General features: G+C 51.6%; 1 protein-coding gene across 4 annotated transcripts in view; it reads right to left on the bottom strand.

Annotated features, from left to right (window-relative positions):
- Positions 1 to 12,236, bottom strand: part of Cd82 (CD82 molecule) — a 44,074-nt gene that overhangs the window by 15,042 nt on the left and 16,796 nt on the right. For 3 of the 4 annotated variants that reach the window (XM_055600068.1, XM_055600095.1, XM_055600084.1), the window contains exons 2-3: positions 7,925 to 8,003; positions 2,106 to 2,188 (exon numbers count right to left, since the gene is read on the bottom strand). In XM_055600068.1, coding sequence (XP_055456043.1) covers positions 2,106 to 2,168 — 63 coding nt within the window. In that variant the 5' untranslated portion in view covers positions 2,169 to 2,188; positions 7,925 to 8,003. Of the gene's footprint in view, positions 1 to 2,105; positions 2,189 to 7,924; positions 8,004 to 10,421; positions 10,531 to 12,236 lie in introns of those variants that run through there. The other variant, XM_055600075.1, reaches the window with a different exon arrangement.

Here is a 12,236-nt window from a genome sequence, read left to right as displayed (position 1 = left end):
ATAAAAAATACTTGAGGGTTTTTTAAAAAATGTGCTTTAATTTATGATTTTGTTCTTTTACTATTGAAACCTCCCGATGGGTTGGGGAGGTAGATCTGTGGGGTAGGCGAGCTTGTTCTGTAAGATGAGGACCTGAGCTCAAATCCCCAGCACACACATAAAAACATCTGTGCATGCTCTGCACGCATGCTGCAACCTCAGCATTCGGAGGCAGTGATAGGCAGATCTTAAAAACTCACTCGAGAGGCAGTACAGCAGACACAAGCTTTCGGCTCAGGAACAGACACTCTCCCCAGCCGCATGTGCCCACTGCCTGGCTGACCTGCCCTTTCCTTGTGGCCTGGTCCTTTGTGGTTAGTATCTAGCACTCTACCGACAACCCAGCCGCAACCCCTAGACTCTAAATCACCCCTAGATGTCCTATGATGCTTGATCCTGACATGGGAAATTCTGGACACACGGTGTATTGCGATATCCAGGGCAGAGTGAGCTGTTGCTCACTGTTGGTCTGCACATGCTCAGTAAGGATACAGCATTTTGGAGATACTTTTTACCTGTCCTGGGGGAAGTCACAGATTCAGAACCCTGTAACCCTGTGCTGGAGGAGTTATGGAAAGTGCTGTCTCCACACCCTTTTTCTTGCCTGGCTAGAGGAGTACCTGAGCCAATAAACAGGCAGTTAGCACCTGCCATACCAGCTCTTTGCATCTGGTTCTAAAAGCCAGCCTAGAGAAACACAGGAGGAGATACCCAGGCCCCCCATCCACCCTTCTCTCACTTTCTGCCAGCTCACGGCCCTTCCATTGTATCCCCGGATTGTACAGACAGTCCTGCCACCTCACCTGGCCCCTTTTTCAAGTTTCCGAGGCCTGAGACATAGCAATAACATGCCACCTTTGTCCTGCAGTCCCTATCAGCTGGTCTTTGGCCCAGGAGACTGCTCTGTCTTCCTGGGCAGTTGTTTCCTGGAAGCCCGATGGGAGGGATCTACCTGTCAGGCTGGGAAAGGAAGCACCCATGCTGTACACCCAGCACAGGTGAATTCTGGGGCTGATGCCCAGTTGCAGGGCCTGAGGCCTGCGGGGACCAGCATGCTGGTCCTAGGTCCTTGCAGAGGACCTAGAGTAGTACATGCCAGGACAGTCCACTTGTGTGTGCCTTCACGTGGGCAATCATCTATGAATGTGTTCCATTAACACTCCTGGAAATACCATGTTTAGTTCTGAAGGGGAATTTAGAATGATTCTATGTGAGTATTTCAAAGTTCCTATAATCCTATGCACTTATAATGTAAAATTACCCCCTATAAGTAACTCATTTATACTTCAGGGAAACCCTAGCACAAGTAGTGAGAGGCTTATCCTTGCTTCTCGATGATACTCGTATTTCCAAAAATCTAGACACTATGAAACACATGGCAAGTACCTGGTATAGAAATCTGTGTCTTAAAGCTATTTAGGGTGAACCAGGATGGAGAAGCCGAAGCATTAATAGCACTCTGGGGGTCACGGCAGCCCCTTCAGTGTGCTAATACCCCCCCCACAAGCATGTGCTCTCGCACACACACACACACACACACACACACATGCCCATGTGCACACACGTGCATGCCAGGGGTCTGGTAACACCAAGGCAGGCTGTTGGTTCCAAGCCAGAGGGGAAGCCTGGGGCCCCAGGAAAACCAGCTCCAGATGTGCCATGGAGCTCACATCTGGACAGACCTGTGGCAGGGAACTCGGTGGGCCTGTAAGGGGGTAAAGGAAAAAATGTCCCCTGGGGCCTCTGAGAGTTCAAGGTGAGGCGTTGGAGCCTGTTCAAGCTGGGGCTGTAACAGGAAGCAGGCAAGAGGTGGGGCAAGGAGAAGAACAAGCCAGAGACACTGGGAGGCTGGGTCACCCCGCCTTAGAGGGAGGAGACACATCCACCCCCAGGCCAGGCAGAGGCCTCTGGACAGAAACCTTCCCTGTGTCACAGAATCTGCTGGGAGAGGTGACTCCATTTCTCCATCACTGGCTTTCTCAGGAACCATGCCCTGGGACCCCAGCAGCCACATCCCACCTGGTGCCTGGCCAGAGTCTGAGGGCTCGAGAAGGCTGGATACTCACAAAGAACAGCAGGTTGAAGAGGAAGAGGAAGTACTTGGTGACTTTGATGCAGGCTGCCCCCATCCTGCAGGTCCTGGAGCTCCCTGGGGAGAGAGGGAAGGGGAGGAGATGAGGGAGGCAGGCTCGGGACTGGTGGAGGGCACTGCAAGGCAGAGAGCCAGTGTCCTCATCCCCAGGCCAGGTCATCTCAGCCCACTCTCAATGGAGCACTCACAGTGAGCACTGTGCCTGCTTTACATGATGCTGAGGCACAGAGAGGTCGGGTGCCCAGCCCAAAGTCACACAGCTGGAAAGAGTAATTCTCTGATCCAGAGAAAGAAGTTACCACACAGGGCAGGGAAACCTTCATCTCTGTAACACCAGGCTCTAGGACTCACCTGAGGAGACACTGGCAGAAGTTACACGGCCAAGAAATTAACAAGTGACTGACAGACCAGAATGAGACTGGGACAAGCTCCCAGGTTCGGCACACCTCTCTAGGACCAAGGCTGGGGCTTCAGGCATGTGGAGGCTGAAAGGGTCCTGGTTTCTCCACAAAGGGATAGATACAGATCACAAAGCAGCCAACAAATGTCGGCCACAGAATCTTACTCCTGTAGCCCCATAGCAACTGCCACCATCTTTTTGTTGTTTTGTTGTTGTAGTAGTTTAACTGCCACCATCTTAAAAAGCTACTTCCTGTGTGTGCTTTGTAGCAAAACTGTGTTCATGCCAGAGAGAGGGTTTTGCATAATCTCTGCAAGACAGCATTCTCCCAAAGCACATAGTCTTACACGCCTTGTAGGAATCTATACTATTGATCAGTACCTTTTCGTATTTGGGGGTTATATATTCCTCCTGAAAATTCACGTGCAGGTAGCATTTTCAGAATTTGGTGGGTGGGGAGAGGTTTACAGGCCTCCCCTGTAACTTGAACTTGAGGGTTCCCACTATGCTGCATTGAACCCCCTAGCCCAGGAAGCACATGCTTGTCAGTCTACACTTGGGATGCCCAGGTTGTTTACTAGTGTTCATGACGGTCACCTTAAATGACTCAAGCCACACTTCCGAGTGACAGAAGCCAGTGTGAGGCGTTATGCCCCTCCACAGCAAAGACCCCCAACTCCCTGGGAGCTAGAGAATTCAGCAGGAAGTTGCCTCGCTCCCTTCCCTTCCCCCTCAAGGCCAGTTAGGACCCACAGGATGCAGGGAGTCAGCACCAAGCAGCTGGGCAAGGACAGCTGGGCGAGGACAGCTGCATGGGTAGAGCCAGCCTAGGGTGTGGGGCAGTATAGGTCTCACTGTGTTCCTGCAGTTCTGGGAAGGGAGAAGAGGGGAGCCCAGGGCAGAGGGAAATACAGGGTGTAGGGGTTGCTCACACCCTTTCTTCTTCGAATCTCTGCATCCACACATGCATCCCCCACTCCTTTTTGGACATGTTCATGCTCTACCCTCCTTGCTGAGTGGAGCCCCATTTCTACCCTGCACACAGTCCCAGAGACTGGAATGGGATGGGGAGAGGCAGTGGTCCCCAAAGGGGACCCCTTCAGCCTCGTGACAGCTCTGTTAAAGGAAGGTTCAAACGCCCCTTTGAAAGGGCAGCTTTGGGCACGGCCGGAAGCAATGCCATTCAGGAAAAGGAAAGGCCACCTGAGGGTGTTAACCTTCCATCTCAGGTGGCATGCAAATACTGGAAATTAATGCTCACAGGGACTCAAGGGGAGACCAGAGGACACGGCTGTTCCAGTCTACCAAGATGTCAGGCCTGGGTGTGAGAACTGCAGAGCAGAAGTGACCTTCTACTGTGAGGTGCTGCTGGTCTCAGCAGCTCCCACACAGTCTCCCCAAGAGGAAAAACAAACTTTGCATGCATCAGAGAGCTGGAGTCTGAGATGCCACAGCCCAGGCTTGGCCCAGGGCAATCTGCCTGGACACTACAAGGGCAGTTATTGTTTCTCCTCCCCCGGGCCTCCCAGGACAGCCTGCCACCTCCACAGACATGCTATAAATTGCAGGGTAAACAGTCCAAGAGGAAAGCTAGCTCACGGACTTAGGAGCTTCTCTCACCTCTCAAGCTACCTTGCTTGGGCCTGTCTGTGCTTCCTTCCCAGCACATTCCCAGGGACAGCAGGGCCCAGGCAGGCCAGAGAGAGTCCCTCCTCCACCGGAAAAAATGTAGTGTACCTGTGTCCAGGGATCTGAGCGTCAGGAGCTGGTGCCCATTAGCCTGTTAGGACACTTGGCCCTGCTGGCGGGGACCTGAGGCAGGCCTATGGTACAATGTCAGTCTAGATTGTCTTCTGTGCTGGTCTGTAGATAGGTGGGGTCTCCGGGAATAAGCGTGAGACAATGGTGTCTGCTAAGGGACAAGGAAGGCCGCAGTAAACAGCACCTGCTATGGACAGCCATCCTCATCCATCATCCGCTGTCATCCTCCCAACCAGCCCTGGAGGACCTGGGTCAGGCAAGCTGTGGCTGGCCCAGTGGCCAGGAGGACTGTGAAGGTCTAGCTCCTCCCACTGTGAAGTGCTCCCTCAGGGAGGAGCCCTCTAAAGAGTTAGTTCTTGCACTCAGAGTGATTCACCTCTGGCCTTCTACCTCTGGGTATTAAAGGTGTGAGTGTACATAGCAATTTCCAAGCTAGCCAGGACCACATTTTTCCTCAAAACAACTAAAATAAAACAAACAAACAAACAAAAAAAAAACACTACAAGACAAAAGAGCTATAGTTGCATGGGTAACAGACTTCAGGCAAGCAAAAACTGGAATCTGTGAACAGACATGGAAGATCGGTTAACACCAACGACCACCATGATAGTGGTGAGCCGAACTGCCCTGTGCCCTGTTAGCCCCTCACTGAAACACCTCACCATGGGGAGATCTGTCTAGGCCCAAGCAGGGCTCAAACTAAATCACCAGCACTGTTGAGCTCCATGCAGAGAATGAAGCTATGGGGCCCTGAGAGCCTCCTACCTCTGTAAACATTCAACCCTTACCAACAAACCCACATGAGATGGTCTCTGCCCTCAGATGCCTGCTGCTACCACCTACAGGCAGGGGCATTTTTGCTGGGCCTCTTTCTCAATGGCTCTGCCTCTACAACAGAGCTGGTCCAGGTCTGACTGCTACCCAAGGGGAGACAAATGATGACCCAAATGGGGACAGGTGGTAAGGACCCAGGGTTGCTCCTCAAAGGAGTTCTGACTGGGAGGCCAGGAGAAGCCCTCAGCCTTGGAAACATTGGCCCACACCCCAGGCAGAAGGCTGGCTGGTATTCCCCTAGTATCCCAGGCCTTAGAAACTCTGGCTGGCCTCTTGATTACTCACCCAGATTCTATCACACATTGAGCTAAGTCCTTCAGCTCCCTGTAAATTCACCAAAGAGGTGAAGGGCCATGGCCAAGGTCTCCAGGAGTGGACAGGCAAGGACAGAGCCCACTTTGGAGGCAGTGGAAACAAGAGCAGGCAGCTCAACCACCTGGGACTTGGGAACCACCTTAGAAAGTATAAGGGCTGAGAAACAGCTTTGGAGCAGTGGCCCCAGCATAGCTGTCACAGGTCAAGGCCACGGGTCACTGTGCCTAGAGGCAAGAGGCAGTAAAGCAAGCTTGTTCTCCACGCTGGCACAAGGCAGGCTAGAGTCTCCGTAAGAACAAGCACACAGTTCTGCTCTGGCTGGGGATGTGACCCACGATGGGAATCTCAGATTGGGAATTGTGCCAATCTCAGAGACCCACAGTCACCATCAGACCTGGAGAAGGCCCCAAAGTCTCATCATGGGGGCACAGGGTTCTATCTGGACATGCCTTTCTATGTAAAGGGCAAGCTGCAGTTCTTGCCCAACAGACAGAACTAAGGGCTTGTGGAGAGCAGGAGCCCTGCCTATTCCCCTGGCAGCTGGGCTCTAAGAACAGTCTGGATATTTTAAAATAGTTAAAAGAAAAGAAAAAAAAAAACTGGGGCTGTAGCTCAGTTAGTAGAGTGCTTGCCTAGAATGCCAGTGACATAGTGAACTTGAAAGTAGCCTGAGCTTCAGGAGACCCTGTCTCAACAGCACAAAAAGAAAAAGAAAGAAAATGAACACAAAGCCTAAAGAGACACGCAGCAGTGCACCAAAACAACATGAAATTCAGATTCACACCCACTAGCCCAAGACATTTAATCTCCAGCCCAGCCTTGCCAGGAGATCAAATGATCTTAACACAAGGGTCTGTAGGAGGCAGCAAGGGTCATGACTGGCCTTAGCTGAACTCTTAGAAGGGAAGGCAGGCGCGGGGACCAGGGGCTCCCTGGTCCTGGTCCTGGTCCTGCTCCTGGGAGAGGACAGACAGGGTCCCTGGATGAAAGTTCAGATCCTGGCTCTGCCAGGAGTCAAGGGGAGGAGCTTCCTGGGGCTAGGTTCCACTCTTCATGGTTCTGCCTGACAGGAAAAGAGGGAGCCGAGGCCTGGCAGCCTTGGGGCTGGTGCTCTGGGTATCAGGGATGAACTGTGTGGCACAGAGTGATACAATACTTGCAGAAGTCAGGGGCGAATGAGGAACGTTAACAAATGCCTTCCTGCCAGGGAGCGTTAAATCAAGTGACAACACTGGGGACAGAGTCATGCAAACACATCTTATAGGAAAGTTCATGGGGAGCCGTTGCCAGGGAGCCTGTGGCAGGCCAGCTGGCCATTTCTAAAGTGGAGTAATTTAAACCGAATGCACAGTTTTGTGCCAAGTCAGTTTATGAAAAACAAACAAACAAAACCCGAACACACCAATATTTCCCTTCTGCTGTCTTGTGATAGTCACCTTAGGCCTCCTCCAAGACACTCCTGTAAACATCCCCCTCACCACCACCACCACCCCTTGGCCCTAAGACTCATCTTGGTCGGGGCTTCATTCCTGCAACGATGGATAATAGAGAAGCAACCATAACTGAGGTGCAGCATCAGACCATCTGTATGAATTCAGCTCTATCATCTCCTAGCTGTGTGACCCCGGGTAAGTGATTTAACCTCTCTGGGCTCCACTCTACTCCTGTGAAATAAGAAAGATAAAACTTTTTTTTTTTTGCAGCGGTGGGAGGGGGGCGGGGCGGTTGTTGGGTGTTTGTTTTTGCTTTTAATTTGTTTCCCAGGCGCTGAGGTAGGTACAATGGTTGGCCTGCGGTGGGCTCTCAAACAAAGTCTCTATAATTTCCTGGTCTGTCTCCCTGTGATTGTCTTGAGGGGAAGGCAGTGTTTTTCATGGGTGGGTACGCTGTGTGTGTAACAGGAGGCGCGGTGAGACTGGGTATACAGATGAGTGATGGGGCGGGTGGCTGGGTGGCTGGAATGATGGACTGCGAAGGGAGAAGGACGGCCCCAGAGAGCACACGTGCTCCACCACCTGAAAAGTGTCTGAGTCACTTTGCCACAGTCACCTGGAGCTGTTCTCTCACACAGCCCACGCCTTCGTCTGTGGTGTAGGGTTAGGCTGGGCCTGGTGGATAGTCTGAGCCAGCTCTGAGTGTGTGCCATGCTCCCAGTCCTTCTCGACTCCCTGGAGCCCCCGGGTGTAGTCGTGGGGCCAGGAAAGATGGTGTCTCCATCATGTCACCCCCACCACCGTGAATCTAGACTGTGTGTGTGGTAGGGAAAGAGGGGGGGGTTGTCATACATCGGGGCACAGGAATGCTGCCCGATGACCTGAGGACCCACCCCTGTATACTCAAGTAGTTCTGGGGAGAACAAGGATTTAGGGGCCGTAGTGCTTTCTGGTCCAGGACTGGGAGATGTGAGTTCCAGGGTTCCACAGGAGAGGCCATCCATGACCTGCTTAGGCAGCTGCCCCACCCATCCTCCGCTTCCTCCTCACCTGTTCAGTGACCAGCTTGGAGCAGAGCAGCAATTTCTACTGCAGGCAGTTTCTCAGATGAGTTCTCGACAATGGACAGCTGTGAAGAACAAACAGCTTTGCTGTGACCTGGCCTGAGATCAGAGAGGCTCTTCCCAAGAGTCACCGTGCCTGTGCTGCCCATTCCAGTTCCCAAGATGCCCTGGGGATAAACACCTCCAGCCACTCGTCACTCCCAAAGTCTACGAAACCCGAAACCCGTTTCCTTTAATGGCTCTGAGCACAATGTCCCCCACCTCTCAGGGTGCACCTAGCTGGAATCCCAGCTTTCAAAGGTCCCTCTAGGGGCATTTCTCCTGGCTCTAAGTGCTGTGGGATTGAGTGAGGAGGAAATGGCTCCTCATCAGAGCACCTAAGCGCCACACAGCTGTCCTTCCACCCTTCAGTTGACCACTTCCCCAGCCTTTCTGCCTAGCCCAGCTCCACCCTGCTCAGCAACTGCGCATCCACACTGTACAGATGCCGCTGAGAGACACAGCAAGCATACCATCTGTCTTCTGACTACAACTTTCCTGCTGGCACAGTGGCTACAAAAATGCACATTGTGCACATGTCTCCCTCCCTGGGCCCTAACTGCTTTGCTCTGCCTTATTCTGGCCGCCCTCGTTCTTTTACACATTCTTATTTTATCTCTTTACTATTGCCCCAGTACTCTCAGGCTTTATCTGCAATAGGGCCTTTGCATGGGCAGTTTCTGTTAGATTCCCTCTTCAGAAATCCCTAATGTGAATTTCTGAGACCCTCCCTCTGCGGGTCCCCTTCTAGTGCACACTATAGCCAGCCATCACCAATGCCTAAGCCCAGCAGTGCCCTATTTGCACCATCTCTAATCCTCTTTCATTTAATGTCTCTGAGTGCCAAGGTCTAAAGGTGAACTTGGGCCCCTATGTGACTCTGGAATAGCCAAGTTCTACACTTTGGTACACTGCAGCTTCCCTTCAGGTCTTCCCTAGACTTCGGAGTCCTTCAGGGCCATCATGAACTTATCTCCTTCTGCCTACAACTCTAAAAATGCCCACAATGAGTGAGCTCCTGGCACATGAGCGTAAGAAGAAGGTTAAGAACTGGGTGTCTGGAGAGCTCAGACCAATTCATTAGAGACACAGATCAATTTCCATTCTGTAGAGGAAGCCACTGAACACCAGAAATGACAGCACTGAGCCCAGCATGGGCACAAGCTTTTAACCCCAACACTTGGGACGCTGAGCGCGAAGGATTAGAAGTTCAAGGCCAGCCTCAAGTTACATAGGAAATTTAAGGCCAGCCTGAGTTAAAGGAAACCCTGAAAAACAACAAGAACAAAAAAAAAAAAACCCAAACAAACCAAAACAAACACACAAAAAGAATGAGGAGGAGGAGGAGGAAGAAGGAGGAGGAAAAGGAGGAAGAAAGAGAAAGGAGGAAGAGAAGGAGGGAGAGGGAGGAGAAGCTGGGTTATTGCAATGGGAGTTAGCGGACTCCCACCCAGATTAGCTTTGACTCTCCTTTCAGTCTGAGAAGCTGGGAAAAGCATAGATTCTCTTCCTAGGAAGAATCTGGCACGAAGAAGTCAGGTGGCTGACTCCCGTAAACCCAAAACTCTTGGCAGAGGCAGGAAGATCCAGGAGACTGAAGCAATCCTGCTCGACGTAGCAAACTATCCAGCCAGGAGTACCCAGTGGGACCCTTGTCTCAAACATAAATATGTAGGGTCTGCTATGCCCAGTGGTTAAGATCGTGTGCTGCTGTTGCAGAGGACAAGGTTCCCAACACCTCTATAGGGTGGCTCACAAACGGCCTGGCCCACAGCTGGAGCCCCAGGGGACCTACCGCCCTCTGTTCTTTTTGGACCCAGGCACTTGCATGCACTTACCCACACAGAGACATATAATGAAATATAAAATAAATCTTCACAAAGTAGTAAATAAAATAATGTCAAATGAGATTATTCAGTGGGTGCAGAACCTGATGCCAAGCTTGAGAACCCGAGTTCTGCTCCAGGCCCCATATGGTAGAAGGAAAAAACTGATTCCTGAAAGTTGTCCTCGCACCTCTATACATGCAGTGGTGCACGCACACACAATAGAAACAAGCAAATGTGGGCACAAACTTTAAAATGAATTAATTAATAATAAATTTCTAAAATTCTGGAAGGCACGCTTCCACCCAGTTTCCAAAGGCTGCCATCCCTGGAAAGCCCACAATCAGGCTGAGTGTCTATCTTCCCCATCGCCCAAAGCCCCTGGAACTGGGTTTGGGCCCATTTGGGCTACACAATGGAACTTCCCTGGAGCATTAAAGGTTGTGGGCACTTGACCTCCATGGCCAGAGATCCTAATGAGCTGCTAATAGTGCAGCCAGGACCCAGGATCTCAACTCTCAGGATGGATAGGGGAAGGCTGGCCCCTGAGGAGGGGGACGTCTGTCATCCCCACAGCAGAGCCTCTGCTCCCAGCTGAGGCCTGGCCATAAGGGTTACCTTGAGGCAGGAGGCACCTAGGAAGTCTGGCAGCCATGCCTGGTGAGAGTGGCTGTCACACATGGCAGAATGTGGAGAGGAGGCGGCTCTGGAGACCACAGCAGGCTGGCATCTGACACGGATCTCCAGCCTCTGGACTTTGCCCTGATCGATCATAAAGAGGCTGGTCCTGGTGGCCCTGTTTGTATTTACCTGTGTGTTTTAACCATCTGTGACAGCTAACTTGGAGACTGCTGACTTTTTGACCTCACACTATCTTATTTTTCAATCTCTGATTGTACTTTCAGTTGTTGTTGATATTGTTATCACAGAAGAAAGAGAAAGCAAAACAAAACAAAACACTTGCAGCTCTGGCAACAGGAGAAGCATGGGGCCATAATGCAGCCTAGGAGTTCAGGTTCCCTGGAAGACCTCTTGAGAGTCCTGCTCTGCCTTCTAGCTGTGGTGTGACCTTGTACAAGAGAGTTATCATCTCTGAGTCCTAACAAGCCTCACCTCCAGCAAAGTGGTGCTCGTGGGACCCTGTCCCACTGAATTGCTGGGGACTAAGATGAGGTATCTCACATTTCCAAGACCAATCACATGACCTCATGAACTGAATCAACAGGTTCCCACTCTCTGGCACCTAAACACTGTGGCTTTAGCCTGTCATCTACCACCACCAACAGTTTCTCATTGAATCCCCATTACAAGCTTCTAGACAAAGCACTATTCAAAGCATACAGAGAAACTGAGGCCCAGAGGTACAGTGACTTGCCCAAAGCCACCCCTGCATCTAACCCAGTATTCCTTCCTCACCTCATGCTACCCAACCTTCCCCAATCCTGTCTACTGCCAGACCTGTTCCATCCTGACCTGCTCTTGAGGTGTGACTCCTGGCTTCCTGTCAGGGAAGGAGAACAGATCCTCCAGTCCTGGCCAGGGGGTCTCTTCAGGTGAGCCCTATAGAGGATGGCCCTTCTTGCAATTTGCACCTGAGCAGTGTGATTGGAGGACCCTTGACTGAAGAAGAGGCCACCTTGTAAGGAGTGAAGAGGCACAGTCTCTAGAGCCAGCCTCTCCACCTAGCCTCGTACCCCAAAGGAAGCTCACCCACAGCCCCTAAGCGCCCCAGTGTGCTGGATTCTGCAGCAACCACACAAGTACACACTGTGCTAGGAATACCCCAGTTACCCCAGTTCAGTCTCCATCTCCCTCTCCCAGCGAGGAGACTTGAGGCCCAGATTCAGCCCTTCCAGGCTTGTTTGTATTCTGGGGAGGTGCATGTTGAGGGGTGTGCTGGGGCTGGGGTGCTGGCTAAAGCAGCCAGTGCTCTGGACGGTTTCATATCCTGGTGTATGGGGAGAAGTGTCCACATGTGCTCTTTGCACTGGGATGGACAAACGGAGCTGGGCTCGGCCTGAAGTATCTAGCCCAGGGCTCTGCCCCCATCTCAAACTAACTGTAGCTTATTTGCAAAATCAGACAGAAAGTCTAAGGGACACTTAAGGGCAGACTCCAGGATAGACCATACAGAAGTCTCAGATTCTAGAGCATCTTGTCAGGACCTAGATTCCCAGCAGACTTTTCTGGAAGGAGCTACCCTTTAAGGACCTCCCTCTCTCCAGAAAACCAGTTCATAATGTGGATTCTGGATCGAGAGAGACATTAACTATGATCTCATTACTCAGAGTTGTGTGACTTCTGACAAGGAGCTTGGCCACTCTGGGCCGTTAGCACTGTCTGTAAAGTGGACTATCATGGATATCCAGGAAGAAGCCAGTCCCGACTTGCTGACACCTGTGGTGAACTCTAGGAGGTCTTTGACCAAGAAGT

Source organism: Psammomys obesus, unplaced genomic scaffold, assembly GCF_907164565.1.
Source record: "Psammomys obesus unplaced genomic scaffold, mPsaObe1.curated_primary_1811, whole genome shotgun sequence".
In the NCBI taxonomy this organism is placed as follows: domain Eukaryota; kingdom Metazoa; phylum Chordata; class Mammalia; order Rodentia; family Muridae; genus Psammomys; species Psammomys obesus.
This window is presented reverse-complemented; position numbering and strand designations above follow the sequence as displayed.